The sequence below is a fragment of the Meriones unguiculatus genome, chromosome 1 (genome assembly GCF_030254825.1).
Source record: "Meriones unguiculatus strain TT.TT164.6M chromosome 1, Bangor_MerUng_6.1, whole genome shotgun sequence".
NCBI lineage: Eukaryota > Metazoa > Chordata > Mammalia > Rodentia > Muridae > Meriones > Meriones unguiculatus.
The window spans coordinates 2919702-2936903 of NC_083349.1; the positions used below are offsets into that span (position 1 = coordinate 2919702).

Genomic DNA, 17202 nt, shown 5'->3' on the forward strand with positions numbered 1-17202 from the left:
AGGCTGGTCTGTGTTCATGGCCAGCTGCTGAGATTCTTGCTGGAGGACCACCAGCTCCTTTCCGCATGTCCAGTCATGCCTGGGGGCTGCTGTCTCTGTGCTCCAGCCTTCAGCTGTGGTACCATGTGTTCCTGTCATTAGTGGAGACAATGGCCTCACTGGCAGCTGGGCACAGTTCTTGGATTTTTTCCCCTTCTCTCTAACTTTTTTTTTTTTTAAGTTCAGAGATGAAAATTGCTGATAAAGTATTTCTAATGAACAAAAACTGAAGGTGATGCCCAGAGCTGGGGGTATGGCTAGGTATGGAGAGGAGAGCTTGGAAAGGACTAAGGAGGAGGCCAGCTCCGATTCTTCTCCCAGATTTGCCTCGTTTGACCTTGGGAACACTGATAGCCTTCCTTTCTGGGATAACTGGGTAGGAAGTACTTGGAGGTCCCTTCTTGCTTGTGGTTTATGAGGCCGGCCTAAGGGTAAAGAACGTTGGGTCTTGTACCCATGAGCCCTTGAGACTCGCAAACCCGTAGTTCCTTATACCGATGAGTAGGGCTCTGTTCTCAGTGTGGAATCAATAGCAGGGACTCCATTCTTGTTCTCCAAAGCCTTCTTCTGGCTCTGTCTTCCTAGTTAGCGCGGAGTCCACTGGGAAGCACCGACTACAGTCCTGGTTCTAGTTCTTCCAGAGCTGCCTGTGTCCTTGGAGGACCCCTCCCCCTACCTTCCTCAGCCTTGGCTTCATTTTCTGTAAAGCCCAGTGCTGAAATTTGCTCCATCTCACTGCACACCCCTCCCCCCAGCTCAAGCCTCCTACTAGTTTTGTTCAGGGTGTGATTCTTAGCTGCAAAAGCCCTGAGGGTATAGTTTCCTTTCATGCTGGGAGGGAGAGAAGATTTTTTTTTTTTAATTACACAGCTAAGATTAGGCAGCAATCTACATTTTAAAGTGTTATTAATAAGAATCTAAAAGTGTTGGAAGAAGCTGTGGTGTTTGAATCTGGAATGAGTTGGAAAACATCTGCAGAGGCACTGGCTTCAGTCAGGGCAGTTCCTTCAGGTGCTGAGTGGCTTCCAGGTGTGGCCAGCAGGCTCCAGTGCTGTTGTGCCCCTACCCTTGACCCACAAGAATCAGCCAGGACCCAGTAGAGACATCACAGAGCCTGATACCCTGAGTCCATCAGAATGGGGGCTCATGGCCTTTTGGTTTCAGAGAATAATAATCCTAAGGTTGCTGACATGTGTACTTGTATTTGGACTCTGGTAAGTGCTTTAGTGTCGATTGGCTGCTTTTTATCGTGGGCCTGTGAGGTAACACAGCGTCTGTGTGGGTTGGCCAAAGTTTTCAAGTTTCGTGTTCTTCCTTAAAGGTGGATTTGGACAGTACAAGAATGTATACGTGTTTCAAACATCTTGTGATTCTACAAACATGTACAGTTTTTATGTCAGCTAGACAAGCAATTTTTAAAGAAGAGAGGAGCAGGAGGGAGGGGGATGGCAAAAATGTGGTTTGCTATAGCGAAGGCCAAGCGGCCAGAAGCCAGGGCTGGCGCTGGGCCTCCTCATGCTGCCAGTCCTCTGTTCTCACTTTGTTTCTTAGTAGTTTATAAAATAATTCCCTGTATGTGTGTTTTGTGGGTTTACTTGTCTCTCTTCCATTGGAACAGGAGCTCCACAAGGGGAGTGGTTTTGTCTGTGTTCAAAGCAGCATGTCGTATGGAGAGAAGAGTTTATTCTGCGTCACCACTGAGGGGCCATAGTCCAGCATAGTGGGGAATGGCATGGTGTCGACGTGGCTGGGTCTACTGTGGGAAACTTTCAGCGCAAATATATCCCTGTGGACCAGGAAGCAGAGATCAGGCCAAGATCAGTGCTGTGCTGCTCGAGCGACCCTTTTCCTTCAGCTCAGCCCAACCTTCTAAAGGTCTACAACCTCCCAAGACACCCAGAGATCAAGTGTACAAACTTAGGAGTCTTTGGGGCTTTGCACATTCAAACAGACCAGAAGGCCAGTGAGTTAGGACTGGCAGTTCTTTAGAGGCCTTCCACTGGTTTGAAGGTTTGTTCTTTTTTGTTTTCCCTTGCCTGTTGCAGTTGGGACTGCAGCCCAGTCTGGTCCATTACTAAAGCCAGTGGTAAAGTGAGTTAGCTTTCTGTAATGACTGTTGCAGGACTCTTACCTTTGCCATAAGGGCTAAGAATGACTATCACTCCCAGCCTGGCTCTCTGTGTCTGTAGCTCAGTCTTGTGTCCGTGGGATGCTGAACAACCTGAGAAGAGACAGTGTGCTTAAATTAGAAGTGAAGCTGGGGTCAGATGGGCCTGTGTGTCCTCTGTAGGGCAGTGACTAAGAAGCTGCCTTTGCTGCCCAGTGACTGAGTCCCATCCTCTCATTGCCATGACAACTGCTGGCTGTCAGTCTAAGACCAACCCTCCCTTTGGTTATTTGATTTCTCATCTCAAATCTGAGGGTCAGCCTACTCATTGGGTGTTTCTGTGGATTAAATGTGACAGTGTGTATAACAGTGGCTGGAGTAGGTGGTGACAGTGGTCACTGTGGTGACTGTGTGTGACTGTGGCTGGGGTAGGTGGTCACTGTGGTGACTGTGGTGACTGTGGCTGGGGTAGGTGGTCACTGTGGTCACTGTGTATGACTGTGGCTGGGGTAGGTGGTCACTGTGGTGACTGTGTGTGACTGTGGCTGGGGTAGGTGGTCACTGTGGTGACTGTGGTGACTGTGGCTGGGGTAGGTGGTCACTGTGGTCACTGTGTATGACTGTGGCTGGGGTAGGTGGTCACTGTGGTGACTGTGTGTGACTGTGGCTGGGGTAGGTGGTCACTGTGGTGACTGTGTGACTGTGGCTGGGGTAGGTGGTCACTGTGGTAACTGTGTGACTGTGGCTGGGGTAGGTGGTGACAGTGGTCACTGTGGTGACTGTGGTGACTGTGGCTGGGGTAGGTGGTCACTGTGGTGACTGTGGTGACTGTGACTGGGGTAGGTGGTCACTGTGGTAACAGTGTGTGACTGTGGCTGGGGTAGGTGGTGACAGTGGTGACTGTGTGACTGTGGCTGGGGTAGGTGGTCACTGTGGTGACTGTGGTGACTGTGGCTGGGGTAGGTGGTCACTGTGGTAACAGTGTGTGACTGTGGCTGGGGTAGGTGGTGACAGTGGTCACTGTGGTGACTGTGGTGACTGTGGCTGGGGTAGGTGGTGACAGTGGTGACTGTGGTGACTGTGGTTGGGGTAGGTGGTCACTGTGGTGACTGTGGTGACTGTGGCTGGGGTAGGTGGTGACAGTGGTGACTGTGGTGACTGTGGTGACTGTGGCTGGGCTAAGTGCCTTCAAAGTGTTTGCTCTAGCATTGCCCACGCTTTCCCACTTGTTGGCTGTGTGATGTTGAGCAGGTCATTTAACCTATGTGGCCTGTTTGACTTTGAAGTGGGGGTCACATGGGTGACATCAGCACCGAGGGCATCCCAGGCTGGCCCAAACTGCTCTGCAGCCTAGTATGGCTCTGAATACTGCCCATCTTGCTGCACCTCCCTCCTGCTGGGATTGTACGTCCGGATTACAGGCATGCCCTTTGTGATGCAGGGGTCTCACTCAGTCCTTCTTGCCCCAGGCAAGCACTCTGCCTTCAGCTGCATCCCCAGCCGGAGAGTCCATTCACTGTACCCGAATTCTCCCCAGGCACTGACCTCTCTGTCATCTCTTTGCAGGGTTCCCTTTCCTTTGTAGCTGAGAAAACCACAAATGGAGGCTGTCCCCTTATGTGAGACTGTTCACAGTGTGGCTTTCGAGCTTTGGGAAATTTTTTCTAAAATTTGGGGTTATCATTCATTCTCAGTTTTTATTTGAATTATCTATAAAGATGGTCTTTGAAATGTCTCATTTTACAACACTGATCAGACTGAAGATTCTCAGGGTGTCAAGAAAGTTAAATAGCACATCACTCATTTGACCTTGCAGATTTGAAGCCACCACTATTGAAGTTTTTACCTCCATGTGTCTGAGACGTCATCCGTTTGAGCCATCTCATCTTATGGGTGGATAAGTAGGGATCTAGAGCAGAAGGGACTTTTTTGAGGCCAGGCAGCTCAGGATTAGGATTCAGGTCACATGAGTTATAGACCAAAGCTTCCTCCCCTCCCCTCTCGTCCCTTCCCTCCCCCTGCTCCACTTTCTTCCCTCCCCCTTGTTCCATTCTCTTTCCTCCTCTCTTCTCCCTTCCCTCCCTCTTGCTCCCCTCCATTTCCTTTTCTTTCTCCTCCCCTCTTCTCTGCAGCTCACCCTGTTTCGTATTTCTTCCCCATCTCTTTCACTCTCTTCTGTTTCCCCAGATTTAGTTGATGAATATCATTGGCTTCTGGTGTGCCACTCACAATGGCGAACAAACTGCAAACAACTCCCAGCCCCAAATGACCAATAATGGCCAACCGTGCCTCTCAGGGTCCATAGCATTTTATACCCTCTGAAAAGTTCCCAGCATTCCAAATATCACACAATTGCAGAAACTGTCTGCAGCTGGCAAAACTACACCTCTGCTAGGGCACGAAGCAGCCTCGTATCCCCACGCCTGGGGTTAAAGTGAAAACATATTCTTATACTATTTCTATGGTTTTTGACTGCAGAATCCTCAGGACACGCCAGGTACAGGGATGGGTGCTTCTCCGCTTCCCCGCTGGCACCTGGACTCATCCTTCCCTTTGCCTAACCAGGGGTGATGCTGGGTGACCCTAGTGTCTTAGTTTCTTCTTTTCCTGTGGTAAAATACTATTACAAAAGCATCTAGGGAGAAGGGGTTTATTTTAGCTCACGGGTCAAATTACAGATCCCCATGGGGAAGCCATGGCAACAGGCACATAAAGCAGCTGGTCATATATCCCAGGCAACAGAAACTCTGTGTAGACCAGGCCGGCCTCAAACTCCTAGATCTGCCTGCCTCTGCCATCTGCGTGCTGAGATTAAAAGGCATGTGCCATCATACAGCTTTGCACCTGGTCGTCTTTCTTCCTCTTAAGGGTATTTGACTGTTTGATAAAATGATTGCAAAAGGTCCCAGGACAGTTAAATATCTTGACAATGAAATCATTTTTATGACTTTTATAGGTGAGACCCTTGTTCTTGTATCTCTGCAACTTCTTTTAATGGCTCCCCTGCCTCCAAAGTCATAAAATGCTGAAATCTCAGTGTGGGGTTTATCTCCTCTTTCCTGGTCTCTTTTACATCTAACTTGAGGTCAAGCCCTGACAGTTTTTCTCTTTCTCCTTTTTTCCCTATGACTTCAACCTTGTGGAGGCCCTGTTGTGTCCTAGGCTCTGTTTCTAGGCTGCTTTCCTTCTTTTCACTTGACGACTCTTAAGGTCTGAGCCCAGCACCACGTCCCTGTTAGTGCATCCCTGCCGCCCTCTCAGCGCTGGGTGGAGGACCAGACCCTGTGTACTCAGCACGCAGAGCAGTGCCAAGCATGCTGTAGATGCTACCGAAGTATTGGATGCCAAGCGCCATTTCGGGACACAGGCAGTCCTCTGCCAGAGGGTTGCTACCCCAGGCACCCTCTCAGGAGGTTCCGTACCTGCCGAAGGCCTGTGTGCCGTCTGCCCGTGTCTACCTGCAGTGGTCTCTACAGTAAGCATGAGGGATCAGGCTGTGATGGGAATCTTCCACTTCTTTTCTTGTCTTCTTACATTCTTTTATGGTTTCTAGTTTTTGAGTAAGTTTTATTCTCTCTGTATACATGCACATGCGTGTGCACTGTGTGTGTGTGTGTGTGTGTGTGTGTGTGTATTCTACACAGGGTCTCACACTGTAGCACTCAGGCAAGCCTGAATGTCCCTACATAGTCCACCAAAGCTTACCTCAATCTTAGACCAATTCTCCTGGATGCAATTACAGGCATCAGTCACTGTGCTGGGCTTATCTATCTTGTACATTTTTAAACAAGGACACATAGCCACAGTTTACAAAAGGTGAAACACAAGTGTACACGTTAATAAAGTAACTGAAAGTACATATAGGGGCTGAAAAGCCTTGTCACTGATAAAGGATGGCAAGCAACTGAGTTTAGGGACCCCTCCTGGCCTTTCCCTATACCCAGGTGAGCCTGGCAGTCTTGAATCCTAGACTTCTCCTGCTTCCTGTGGGGCCTGTGAATTTCTGAGCATTGCTCATCTCTCTCTTGTTCCTATCATATCCCCCTCATTCTCTAGTTTCTTTTCTTACCCAGAAGTTCACCTTGAATGGCATCTGTCCCATCTGCAGAGACAGTCCCAAGTTCCAGTGTGAATGTAGTCTTCCTTGGGTGTTTTCTGTGGTACTTCCTGCCCACTCAGGCCCTGCTCTTTTCTGGGTCAAGATGTCTTTCAGTGCCATGGTTCCGCATCTCTTCCATATTGGTTCTTACATGGCCATGCCTTTAAACTAGGTTTTACTAGCTGACTTCATTTTGAGCTGTTTTGGCATTTCTTTCTCATTTATCATTTATCTGTAGACACACACCTATACTTTTTAGATGACATTAATATACCTATTTTTTAATCACAGAAATACATAATTCTTTACTCCAAGGGAAAGGTTCATTTGCTAACTCCATGATCTTAATCTCCTTATACTTGACAGTGAACGTCAGCTGAGGGGACATGTCTCTGCTACACAGTGATGGATTTTTCCATATGTAGATTTTTTCTTTTACTCCGAGTGACATAAAGTCATAATCTCAGTGCCTGATGCAGCTAGTGTCCTGAGTTCTGTGTGCCTTTCTGGAGGGTCCTGCTGGGGAGAAGCTGAGGAGCACACAGAGCAGGGCACAGCCTCCTCTCACGTGGCTGCCATTGTTGTACACACCATCGGATTTGGGATCAGAGGATAGACATCTTTTTAAAAAGATTTGAGAGAGAGAGACAGAGAGAGAGAGAGTATGTGTGTGATGCAGTGCAGGTGCCTCTGGAGGTCAGACGAGAGTGTTAGATCCTTTGAAGCTGGATTAACAGGTGGCTGTGAGTGTTAGCCTGAAGTGGGTGCCAGGAACCAAGTACTCTTAACCACTGAGCTATCGCTTCTAGCCTCATTGGTTTAAACCTTGAATTCGATCGAGTCATTTAACTTCTCAAGTCATTTAATTATCTTACTAATCTATGTCAGGGTCATGAGGCTTCATTGGGATAGTGTCTTAGGACAGTGCTTTCTTCTTAGAAAACTGCTCCTTACTGTCCCTTTAAAAGCGGAGTTTTCCCTTCCGAGCCCTCTGGTGTACAGTGCTTTTAGTATGAACAGACTCAGAGGCGGGCGCACTAAGCTTAGGCTTGATGTTGAAGGCTGAGCATCATGTTGGGTTGGCCTGCTTTCTGGCCTTGTCTCTTCTACGTCTATGGCTTCCCCAGAGAGTATGAAGATTAATTAGTTAATCTTTGTAAAGTGCTTTGAAGGTGGAAAGTGCTATGTAAGTGGAATGGTTGACTTGCTATTGGAGATGGCACCATAGCCTGGCAGTCTTGCATGCCTCAGACATCAATAATCAATAGCAGAAACTTCTAAGATGGTTTTCCTTGATTTGAAGGAAAGGATTCAGTGTGTGTTCATGGTAACACAGTTCTTTTGGTGGTCCTGCAGATGCTCAATTTGGTACTTCTTCCCCGCTGAGGAGTGCTGGTGTCCTTTAAGAAGCAATGGTTGGGGTTGAGGCACAGAGATGCTCAATCAGCAAGGTGCTTGCCATGCAAGCATTGAGGACCCAAGTTTGATTCCCACACACACAAAAGCCAGGCACAGTGGTGTATGCTTGTAATCCCGAGGCTAGGGGGCCAGAGATTGGAAGATACTTGGGGCTTGCTGGCTAGCCAGTTTAGCCAAATAGGCAAGCTCCAGGTTCAATGGGAGACCCTGACTCAAAAAAAAAAGGAACACGGAGATCAATTGAAGAAGACACTTGTGTGTGTTTTCTGTCTCTCTCTCTCTCTCTCTCTCTCTCTCTCTCTCTCTCTCTCACACACACACACACAGAGTTGTCATCTTTTAGTCTGATTGTAAATTCTGACCAGCTTAGGTGGAGGGACAGTTGGCCACTGTTTGCTGTCCTGGGCACAGACTGTTTTCAGTCTAATCCCCCAGGAGAGGCATTATAGTGATTATAGTGACTTGAGCGGCAGCGATGCAGCCTGGGCCACATGAAGATGCAGCGTAGTCATGTGTCCCGAGCAGGCCACTTCTCTGACTCACTCTTCTTAACTGTTGGATGGCAGCATGACAGCTGAATACAAAGGTGGTGAGTGTCATCTTTTCTGGGAACATGGAGGGTTCAGGAAAGGGTTCATAGGACCAATGGTATGTGCGGTAGACTCAGGAGAGCTGTGATTGCCGGGTTAGGAAGGGTAGCCAGTCATAGTGAAAGGAGCAGCGCGTGAGTACACGGAAACCAGCACTCCGAGTCATTCCCAAGTGCGTAATATCCCACATTTCCGGTGGGCTGCACAGGCGTGGTTCCCATCTTAGTGTCCTGCTGCTGTGAAGAGACATACATCCTGACAATCGCAGGTCTTATAAAGGGAAACATTTAATTGGGGCTGGCTTACAGAGTTAGAGGTTTACTCCATAATCATTATGGCAGGAAGCATGACACCACACAGGCAGACGTGGTGCTGGAGAAGATGCTGATAGTTCTGCATCTGAATTGCACACAGCCAAGAGAGAGAGACACCGGGCCTGGCTTGAACATCTGAAACCCACCCCCAGTGGCACACTTCCTCCCACAAGGCTACACCTGCTGATAGTGCCATTCCCTGGTGACCAACTATTCAAATATGAGAGCCTGTGAGGGCCATTCCTATCCAGACCACCACAGTTGCCTCCTGGGAAACCTGGATGCCAGCTTTCTGTGTTTCTGCCTGAGTGTGTGCCAGCAGGCTGAACCTCAGAACGTTCCTGCGAGCCCCATATGCCTGCGGTCTTCTGACATTTCTGCCATCCTCTCAGGCTGTTTCTCAGCTGACACTGGAAGCCATATGTTTCGTGTGGGGCCAGATGAAGCTTTGCTATCAAACATAGTAGCTTTGTCTTGGATTTAATATGCATTTCTTGGTGTTTTCTTTCTTAAGCAGAGTTTTACTTTGTTGAAATAAACACAGATCAAGAATTTACATGGTGCACATGGCTGTGCATATTTACTGCAGAAAATCTGTTAATAATCTATGCCTCAGCAGAGTTTGCAATTCTTTAGGAATAACCAAGGCAGCACTTGGTGGAACTGAATGAATTTGGTGAAATCTCGCTTATCTGGGGAACGAAAGGCCATTGCTCCTTTTCTAAACCTCCTTTTCCTCTGTCATCTGCAGCACTGGCTGGCTTCCCACTTGGTGCTGAGGAACTGAATGCATTTCTGGCTCCAAATGGCTTTTTTACAATTTTCTCCTCCCGCCCCTTTCTTCTAGCACATACACGTTTGCCTTGGGCTGCTGGGATTGCTCCTCTGGCTAAAGGAGGACTTCTTACAGCCCCAGGAGGGGCAAACAAGAGACCAGCAGCCAGTTGGGGAATAGCTCTAAAGGATGTGAGACATGGATTTCACTCAGGATACAGGCCCTTGGACTGGATGGGAGGGAGGAGAGTTGAGACTTGGTACCTGGGGAAAGCAGAAGGAGGGGGTGGTGGGCCTGGGAGAGAGTGGGTGAGCCACCAACATAGTTGGAGTTTACACATGGTGATGTCATCTTTATGCAAGAGCATCATTGGCTTGAGAGGCCCCTCTGATTCTGGCTCTGGTCCTCTCTACTTGTTTGTTCTTGGGGGAGTCTTATTCTTGGGGTAGCCTCTCTGAGTATGAAGACTCATGCTTTCTTATTTTCTTTTTTGTTTTTAAAAACTCTTTGTGTATACACACACGAATGTACAGCATTCTTGTGAGACTGTGGGTCTGCGTGTGCCGTGGTGTGAGTGTAATGCTTATAGAATAGTCTGGGGTGGTCCTTGCCTCTCCACAGGAGGACTGGAAGTACAGACGTGAACTGCCTCATCTGGCACTCCACAGGTTCTGGGATCTGAACTCAGGTCCTCAGACTTACATGGCGGGGAATCTGAGCCATACCCCTCTTTCTCACCCCCCAGCCCAGCATTCATGTCCTTCACTGGGACATAACGAAGTGAACAGTCACAATTTTACTAGTCACTGTTGTTTACCCTCGAGAGCATGTCTGGAGAGCATAGCTTTCATTCAGATCATGTTTGTTTGCAGAAACTGGCAAGGTGTTCACCTGGGGTCGAGCAGACTACGGTCAGCTGGGGAGGAGGTTGGAGTCTCCCGAAGGCCAGAAATCTGGAGAGCATGATGCATCGCTCGCCTTCTGGAGGCCGCGGAGCAGTGTGCCTTCGCCCCTGCATTGCCTGACAGGAGCAGCAGAGGTGAGTGGCTTCCCTTCCCACAGTGACGTGTTTCCTGCGGGCCTGCTACTCACCAGGTGTTTTGAGTTACTCATACAGGAATCTGAAGGGATGCTTGTTCACAAGAAGCTGATGGGTTAATATGGTAGAAAGGTTGGTTCTTGGTTGGCTCCATGTTTATCGCCATAAGACAGGCTGTGTAACTCATTTAGGGAGGTTCAGAGTCCGGTATTCAAGGTCTGCTGGCAGGAGTGGGAACTGGAGTTCAATTGGTAGGAAGGTTGGCTTGGGTTTTGAGGATGGTATGGCTTTGAGGTATTGAGGGACGGATGCGACTCAAGCATTTGGAAGAGAGGGGAGGACTTTTAAGTACATAACACCTTTAAGCAGAGTCCCATGGGGTGAGGATGTGAGGAAAACATGGGGGCTGCAAACAGTTAAATTGGCTGGGGCACGGAGCCCTGATGAGGTCATAGCATGGGGGTGGGGGCTGAAACCCAACCTAGGAGGTCTTCAGTACTGAACTAAGTATTTTGTACCTCTGTTTATATTTTCCAGTGAAGAAAGCATTGTAGCCCACTTGCTCATTCTTGCCACTTTGGTTCTCTGAAATGGCCTGAAGTTCTACATGTAAGGCAGGAATCAATTTCTCCGGGGTGTATGTTTCTGTCACTAAATTTTACTTCACCGTTGTCTTTTTGTTTGTTTTAAAGAAAGGTTAGGGGGGTTGGAAGAATGGGCATTAGGGACTGTGCCTTTGAACTGGATTCAGTTTAATGAAGGAATGCAGCCTTCATTCAGTCTGTCAGAAAAATTAATAAGCTTGTAAGACTTCTGTAATTAGCAAGAGGCTGATTACAGCCCTCTCCACACCTGGAAGCTCCCCTTCCCCAGGGCCACCTGGCCACCTCCTCCTAGGTGTGTAGGGGGGTTCCGTTTGTGCTTCAGAGCGTGGCCCTCATTCTCCTGAGCTCTGCCTCTGTGCAAGCTGAGGCTCTGCTCTCCTCTCTCTTTGACTGGTACAGCGTTAAGCAGCACCGCAAAGACAGTATGTGGACAGCAGTACAAGCAAGCCCGCCTTCAGCCCCCACCCCAACAAAGCACTTCCTTTTTGCATGTACACGAGTTCATGCTTGTAAAAGGCCACAGAGATAGTGTTTGTGATTTATTTCAGCCTTTGTTTATCACAAATGCTGTTTCATTTCCTCTTGGTCCTAAAATTGTCATTTAAAATAACTATAGAGAACCAGGGAGATGGCTCTGCAGGTAAAGAAGCCTGCCACCAAACCTGTTGACTATGCTTAATCCCAGGAACCCACAGAATAGAAGGAGAGACTGGCCTCCTCAAGTTGTTCTCCAACTTCCATTCATGTGCTCTGACATACATGTGACCACACACATACACACAAAATAAACAAATGTCCAAACAAATTTTAAAGGGCTATCCAACATTACTGACTAGAAAGTTTGGGACCTTCTAAACCATTCTTTAGACAGACAATCTTTTATTTTATTTATTTATTTGCATCACTGCTGTTGGACTGAGCTGTGAAAGCCTGTGAACTGCTTTTTTAATTAATTTATTTTTTGAGACATGGTCTCTCTGTATAGTCCTGGCTGTACTGGACTCTCTTTGTAGACCAGGCTAGCTTTGAACTCCCGGAGATCCGCTTGCCTCTGCCTCCCTGAGTGCGGGATCACAGGCCTGCGCCCCCACGCCTGGCTCAGGACTGCTTCTTTAGAGTAGACTCTTGGGGCCGAAGCTGAAGGGCTCGGGCTCGAGCATCTTTAGGGTCTACTGTATTTAGGTTCTCTGCTGTGAGCAGATGAAGGAATGCAGCACTTAGTCCCTCCTGCATAGTGTGTTCATTTGCGGAGAGCCTGGTGCACAGCGTAACAGTCGTTAGCAACTCTTGTCCTTCCTGTGTCATTGGAAACTTTGGGTGGCATGGTAGCAGAGCCGCAGGAGCCTCATCCATTCTTCCGTCTCCGATTCTGTTGGCAAGATGCCGGTCATAGTTCCTAAGGTTGCACCTTATGTAACACACAGGCAGTTGGTGAGGATAGCATGCATATTCTGCAGGTAGTGGGGATTGGTTGCTTTTGATTACATTGCCTTCTGCAAGAAGCCTTCAAACACCTGTGTTGGTCCAATGTGTCACACGGCTGCAGACGCAGATAGTACGAACATGCGCTCTGTGAACCTGCTCTGACCTGACTGGGTGCAGGTACTGGGGTTGAACCAGGGCCTTGTGCTTATCCGTGCTGGGTGGGCACTCTACCACTGAGCTACATCTCCAATCCTTTTTTTCACTTTTTAATTTGAGATAGGTTATCATTAAGTTGCTCCAGCTGGCCTTGAATTTGTTCTGTGGCTCACACAGGCCTTGAACTCATGATCCTCCTGCCTTGGCCTCTTTCAGAGATGGGAGTATAGGCCTGTACCACCAGGCCCAACAGGTGTGACTTTTAGGAGCAAGATGAAGCATGGGCTTAGATTCTACCCCACGGCCCCAGTGGCTGCATTTGGAGCTTTCCTCCTCTGTTCCAGGCCCTGGGCTCATGTATATTCCTGGGTCTCTGCGCAGGTTCAGACCCCAGGCTGCCACATGCTGGTCAGCTGTGTTGGGCATTGTCTCCTGTTGATGATTGTGCCTGGCTTCTTTAGCGTCTGTTTGCCAGAGGCTCGGGAAGAGTGAGGCTGGTAGGCTGTCATAAACGTGTAGGTTTTGGGTGTATTTGCCTTGGAGAAAACAAAGCTATACTAAGCTAGGTGCTCCTATGGCGGGTGCTTGGGTGGGGACATAGGGTCATCTGGAGAGGCATGAACACCCTGGAGTAAGCTAACAATTTCCAACCTTCAGGGACCTGAGGGTGACACACAGAGCTGACCACTGCCTTTAAGTGTCATAAATTACCTTTCATGCCCAAGGCATAAGAAAAGGTGAGAGTGAGCTGTCTGTGTTGAGGCCTCATTGGACATCTGCAGAGAAAGGTCTAGAGCATGAGTCCTGCCAGGAGGGAAAGCACAGGCCGGTGGAGCTGAACTGCAGTACAACCTTCCTTGCTGGTTAGCAAAAAGGACTGATGAACACAAAGTTGCTAGAGATTCTTACGGGCCAGTGTGCTGGGTGCTTAACAGCCACACTCCCATCTTCATAATGAACCTGTGTGTGTGTGTGTTACTCAGAGTTTTATGCATAAGGAGTGCAAGGCTCAGAAAGGAGAGCTAAAAGTGGGCCAGGACTCAAGGTGCCAGCAACGCTCACATCTTTTCAAAATGTGCGCTTTCCTCGATGAACGTTTCTGAGGTCTGGCTGGCAGGTCTACTGCTCCGAAAGTCTTGATTCTTTTGTTGTGAGCCATGTGTCATCTGGGAATGGAGTTCACCTGAGATTCCAGTCTGGCTGCTCTCTCTTTAGTATCCCCACAGTGGCAAAGGCTGTGTGTCTCCTGCACTATCGGTTTTTTACATTTCCCTCCTCTCTAGCTCTTTCGGGCAGTTCCAGGGGCCGGAGTCACGTCCCCGAACATGCGGTCAGCTTTGTTACTGGTGACTGGGAGACACATCACAGTGGCCTTTTGCTGCCTAAGCCCCAGGTGGGATGTTGCACATTTCCCATGGGCACTGGCTCTGGCTTGCACCCTAAGACGCAGCCCTGCATTTTATAGTTGAGATGTGCCTGGGCTCACTTAGTGGGTGCATGGGGGCTCTCTGAAGCTCCAGGGCAGTGGTGTTGATGACCTGGCTTGTCTCTGGGGACCTGTGATAAGAACGAGGCTGGGGCTTTGTGTTGGGTCTCGTTCTGATTCTTCCCTGATGGGAACTTTGGTAAGCCTCTTTTTCCTATGAGCTCTTAGTTTCCCAGGATGTGAGTTGGTCCAGATGATTCTGGCAGGTTTTGTAGATCTAAGGATCTCTTTCATCCCTCCTTGTTATTTCTTGGCCATGATACTGCTGAAGCTCACGGTGACTCTGGCTTCTGGGGCTCCTCAGTTTCGAAGCCAAGGTCACTAATTCCAAGCTGCAGCTCAGCCCTGACAGGCCTGAATGATAGTTAGTTTGGGAAGATTGGGGCTTCAGTACCACATTGGCTTGGTACCAAACAAAGTTCTCTGTCTTTGTTTCTGGTCCAGTTAAGCTGAAGGACCTAAGATGCTGCTCTGTTCTCTGATGCCTCCTATCGCTTCATGGTCTACCCAGAGATTGTAGTTCGGCTCTCCTGCTGCGGTTTGTTGTTACCTCCCACGCAGACCTCAGGGACTGGCCCTTCTGGATTCCCTGTTAGCCTCTCTCCGCTGGACTTTTGTGTGTAGTGTCCCACCTCTCCCATTCCTGGGCCTCTCTGGCATTTACCTCTTTCTGAACTCTGATGTCTCAGCCTTTCCCTGTCAACTCTGTAAGCACCAGCATTCAAAGAGCTTCCTAGGACCTGAGTGAACATGGCACTGGGTGGGGTGAGAGTGCTAGAGAGATTGGTGCATGGACGTGGTGAAGGCAGAATGGCTAATTCCATGGACGCTAGCAAAAAGGAACTACTGTTTGACCCAGGTTCTTAGAACCGAGTCTGTGTGTAGCAAAGGCCCTGCATGCAGAGGGGAGCATGAATGAAGGTGTGCCGTACTGCTTTGCCTCCCTGGGCCTGAGCCTGGTTCTGCTGTGTGGCTGCCTGTCTGGCCTGTCCCATTCCCTGGCACAGGAGCAAAGACAACACACATTTATACATTGTCTCATTTGATCCTAGTATGGTACTGTGAAAAAGGACTCAAGAGGAATGATTGTTTCCATTTACAATCAAGGACACTGGGTCCCAAACAGTCTTGCTAGGAGGGAGGAGAAGAGCCAAGACAAATGGCCTGATTGTCAGTGTTTCTGGGGGCTTGCCTGGGCTCAGCCTGCACTCACAGCCCTGAGTCATGTTCCTGGTTTAAATTCTGCCCACGTTTGGTTGAGGAACACAGACTCTCCACACACACAGCCATGGGAGCAGGAGCCATGGAATTAAACAAGACTTGGGTCAGAGGTGGGGTCATTGTGAAGCTCAAGTACCACCAGCCCTCATTTTGCTGCAGGACAAAAGCTGCAGAGGATCAACCTGTGCACAGGGTCGAAGTGAAATCTGTCAGAACAAGTGGGAAAGGAGCTATTTTTAGTTTGCCGAGTCACTCACTCAGCCGTGTTAGCTGAGGATTGAGCCTGTCCCCTACGCTTTCCAGCGTGTTATTTCTGAAGGAGAAATACCACTCGAATGCTGTGTAAAATCCATTAATGAACCTGGAAGTTTCCAGGGTGTCTTTGTCCTGCAGCTCTCCCAGAAGGCTGCCTTTCCTGAATGACCTTCCTCCTTTCCTATATTTAATGCATTTCTAAATTTAAGTTGTGTCAAGACTGTGGGACTTCGGTGCCCTAAATAACACAGAAATCTACCACCAGCAGTCAGCTGAGTCCAGAGGGCTCTGACAGAATTGAACACAACCTGAAAAAAAGCATCCACGAGTGGCTCTCTGGCAGGAGCCCCTAAGCATCAGTGCTATTGCCAGAGGAACCTGAGGTCTTAGACTCTGGGGACCCAGCAGCCCTCAATCTTTCCCAGAGCAGGTCTTTAGAGTCCTGTTAGGGGCCCAGGGCCATAATAGTCACCCAAAGCATGTTCTCTTGGGGATTAGAAACTAGCTCATGGGGGCATTTTCTTTCCTGTATCATAGCAGGGGAGGGGGCACGGAAGCTCAGACTACAGTGGATCTGCCCATGGGATCATGCAGGAGAGAGAGTCACAAACAGCACAGCCATGATGGAGAGAGGGAGAGAGAGAGAAGAGAGAGAGAGAGAGAGATATGCAACAACTCTGCTGTTTTTTCCTTAGCATCTTATTCTTTTCACTAGAATGTGAGGTCTGGGAGAGGGAAGGCCTTATCTTTCATGTTGGAAGTTCTAGTCTCAGTATCTAGAATATTCTCTGATACCTTCAAGGTGTCCTAGTTTCCTTTCTGTTACTGTGATGAAACACTTTAACCAAAAGCAACTTGTGTGGTGGTGGGAGGAAAGGATTATTTCACCTCCCACTTCCAGGCCACTGGCCATCACTGAGGGGAGTAAGGTAGGAACTGAAGGCAGGAATGTTTGCTGTTCCAGCATTGCCTCTTGTCAGGGAATTCTCTCAATCGAAGGGACAGCGGAAGTCACAGAAGGTTGCTACTTGCCGACTCGTACAGGCTCATGCTCAGCATACTCCTTTACATACGCAGTGCAGGACCACCAGCCTAGGCTCGCCACCGCTGGTGGTGCTGCCATCAGTGGAGTCCTCCTCCATCAAGGCGGCCCCTCACAGACATGCCCACAGGCCAATCTGATTTAGGCACTTCCTTATTCGAGGCTTTCATCTTTGCTGACTCTAGGCTGTGTCAGGTTGACAGTTAAAGCCAACTAGAACTGTGTGTGTTTACTGATTGAATGGATGAACGATGAATGGAAGAAATGGCTTTAGAGGTGTGTGCCCCTCAATGCCCCTCCTTTCCTCGAGGCTGTGCTCTTCAACCCCAGGAGGTTTCCATATCTGTAGGCACTTGGTCCTCCAGTGGCCTGCAGAGCCAGCACTGAGAGGCTTTGCCCTGTGGTGTGCTAGTCACATCTGGGGCTTCTAATGAAGTTCATAGTCTATTAGCACTTCATAATTCACCAACAACTTACATCCACTCACCTTTGTCTTTTATGCCTGATCCAGCAGATGCATAGGCGTGCTTGTCTCTGAACACCACATTAGAAGGTAGGGAGCAGGGTGGAGCAATTCCTGTCTTGGGAGCTTGTGAGTGAATAGCAGGGTCAAATTCTTACCAGGACAAG

At 48.8% G+C, this 17202-nt stretch overlaps 1 protein-coding gene across 4 annotated transcripts in view; it reads left to right on the plus strand.

Annotated features, from left to right (window-relative positions):
* Nucleotides 1-17202, plus strand: part of Sergef (secretion regulating guanine nucleotide exchange factor) — a 199333-nt gene that overhangs the window by 40264 nt on the left and 141867 nt on the right. For all 4 annotated transcript variants that reach the window (XM_060378773.1, XM_060378775.1, XM_060378777.1 and 1 more), the window contains one exon: nucleotides 10216-10382. In XM_060378773.1, coding sequence (XP_060234756.1) covers nucleotides 10216-10382 — 167 coding nt within the window. The remainder of the gene's footprint in view (nucleotides 1-10215; nucleotides 10383-17202) is intronic.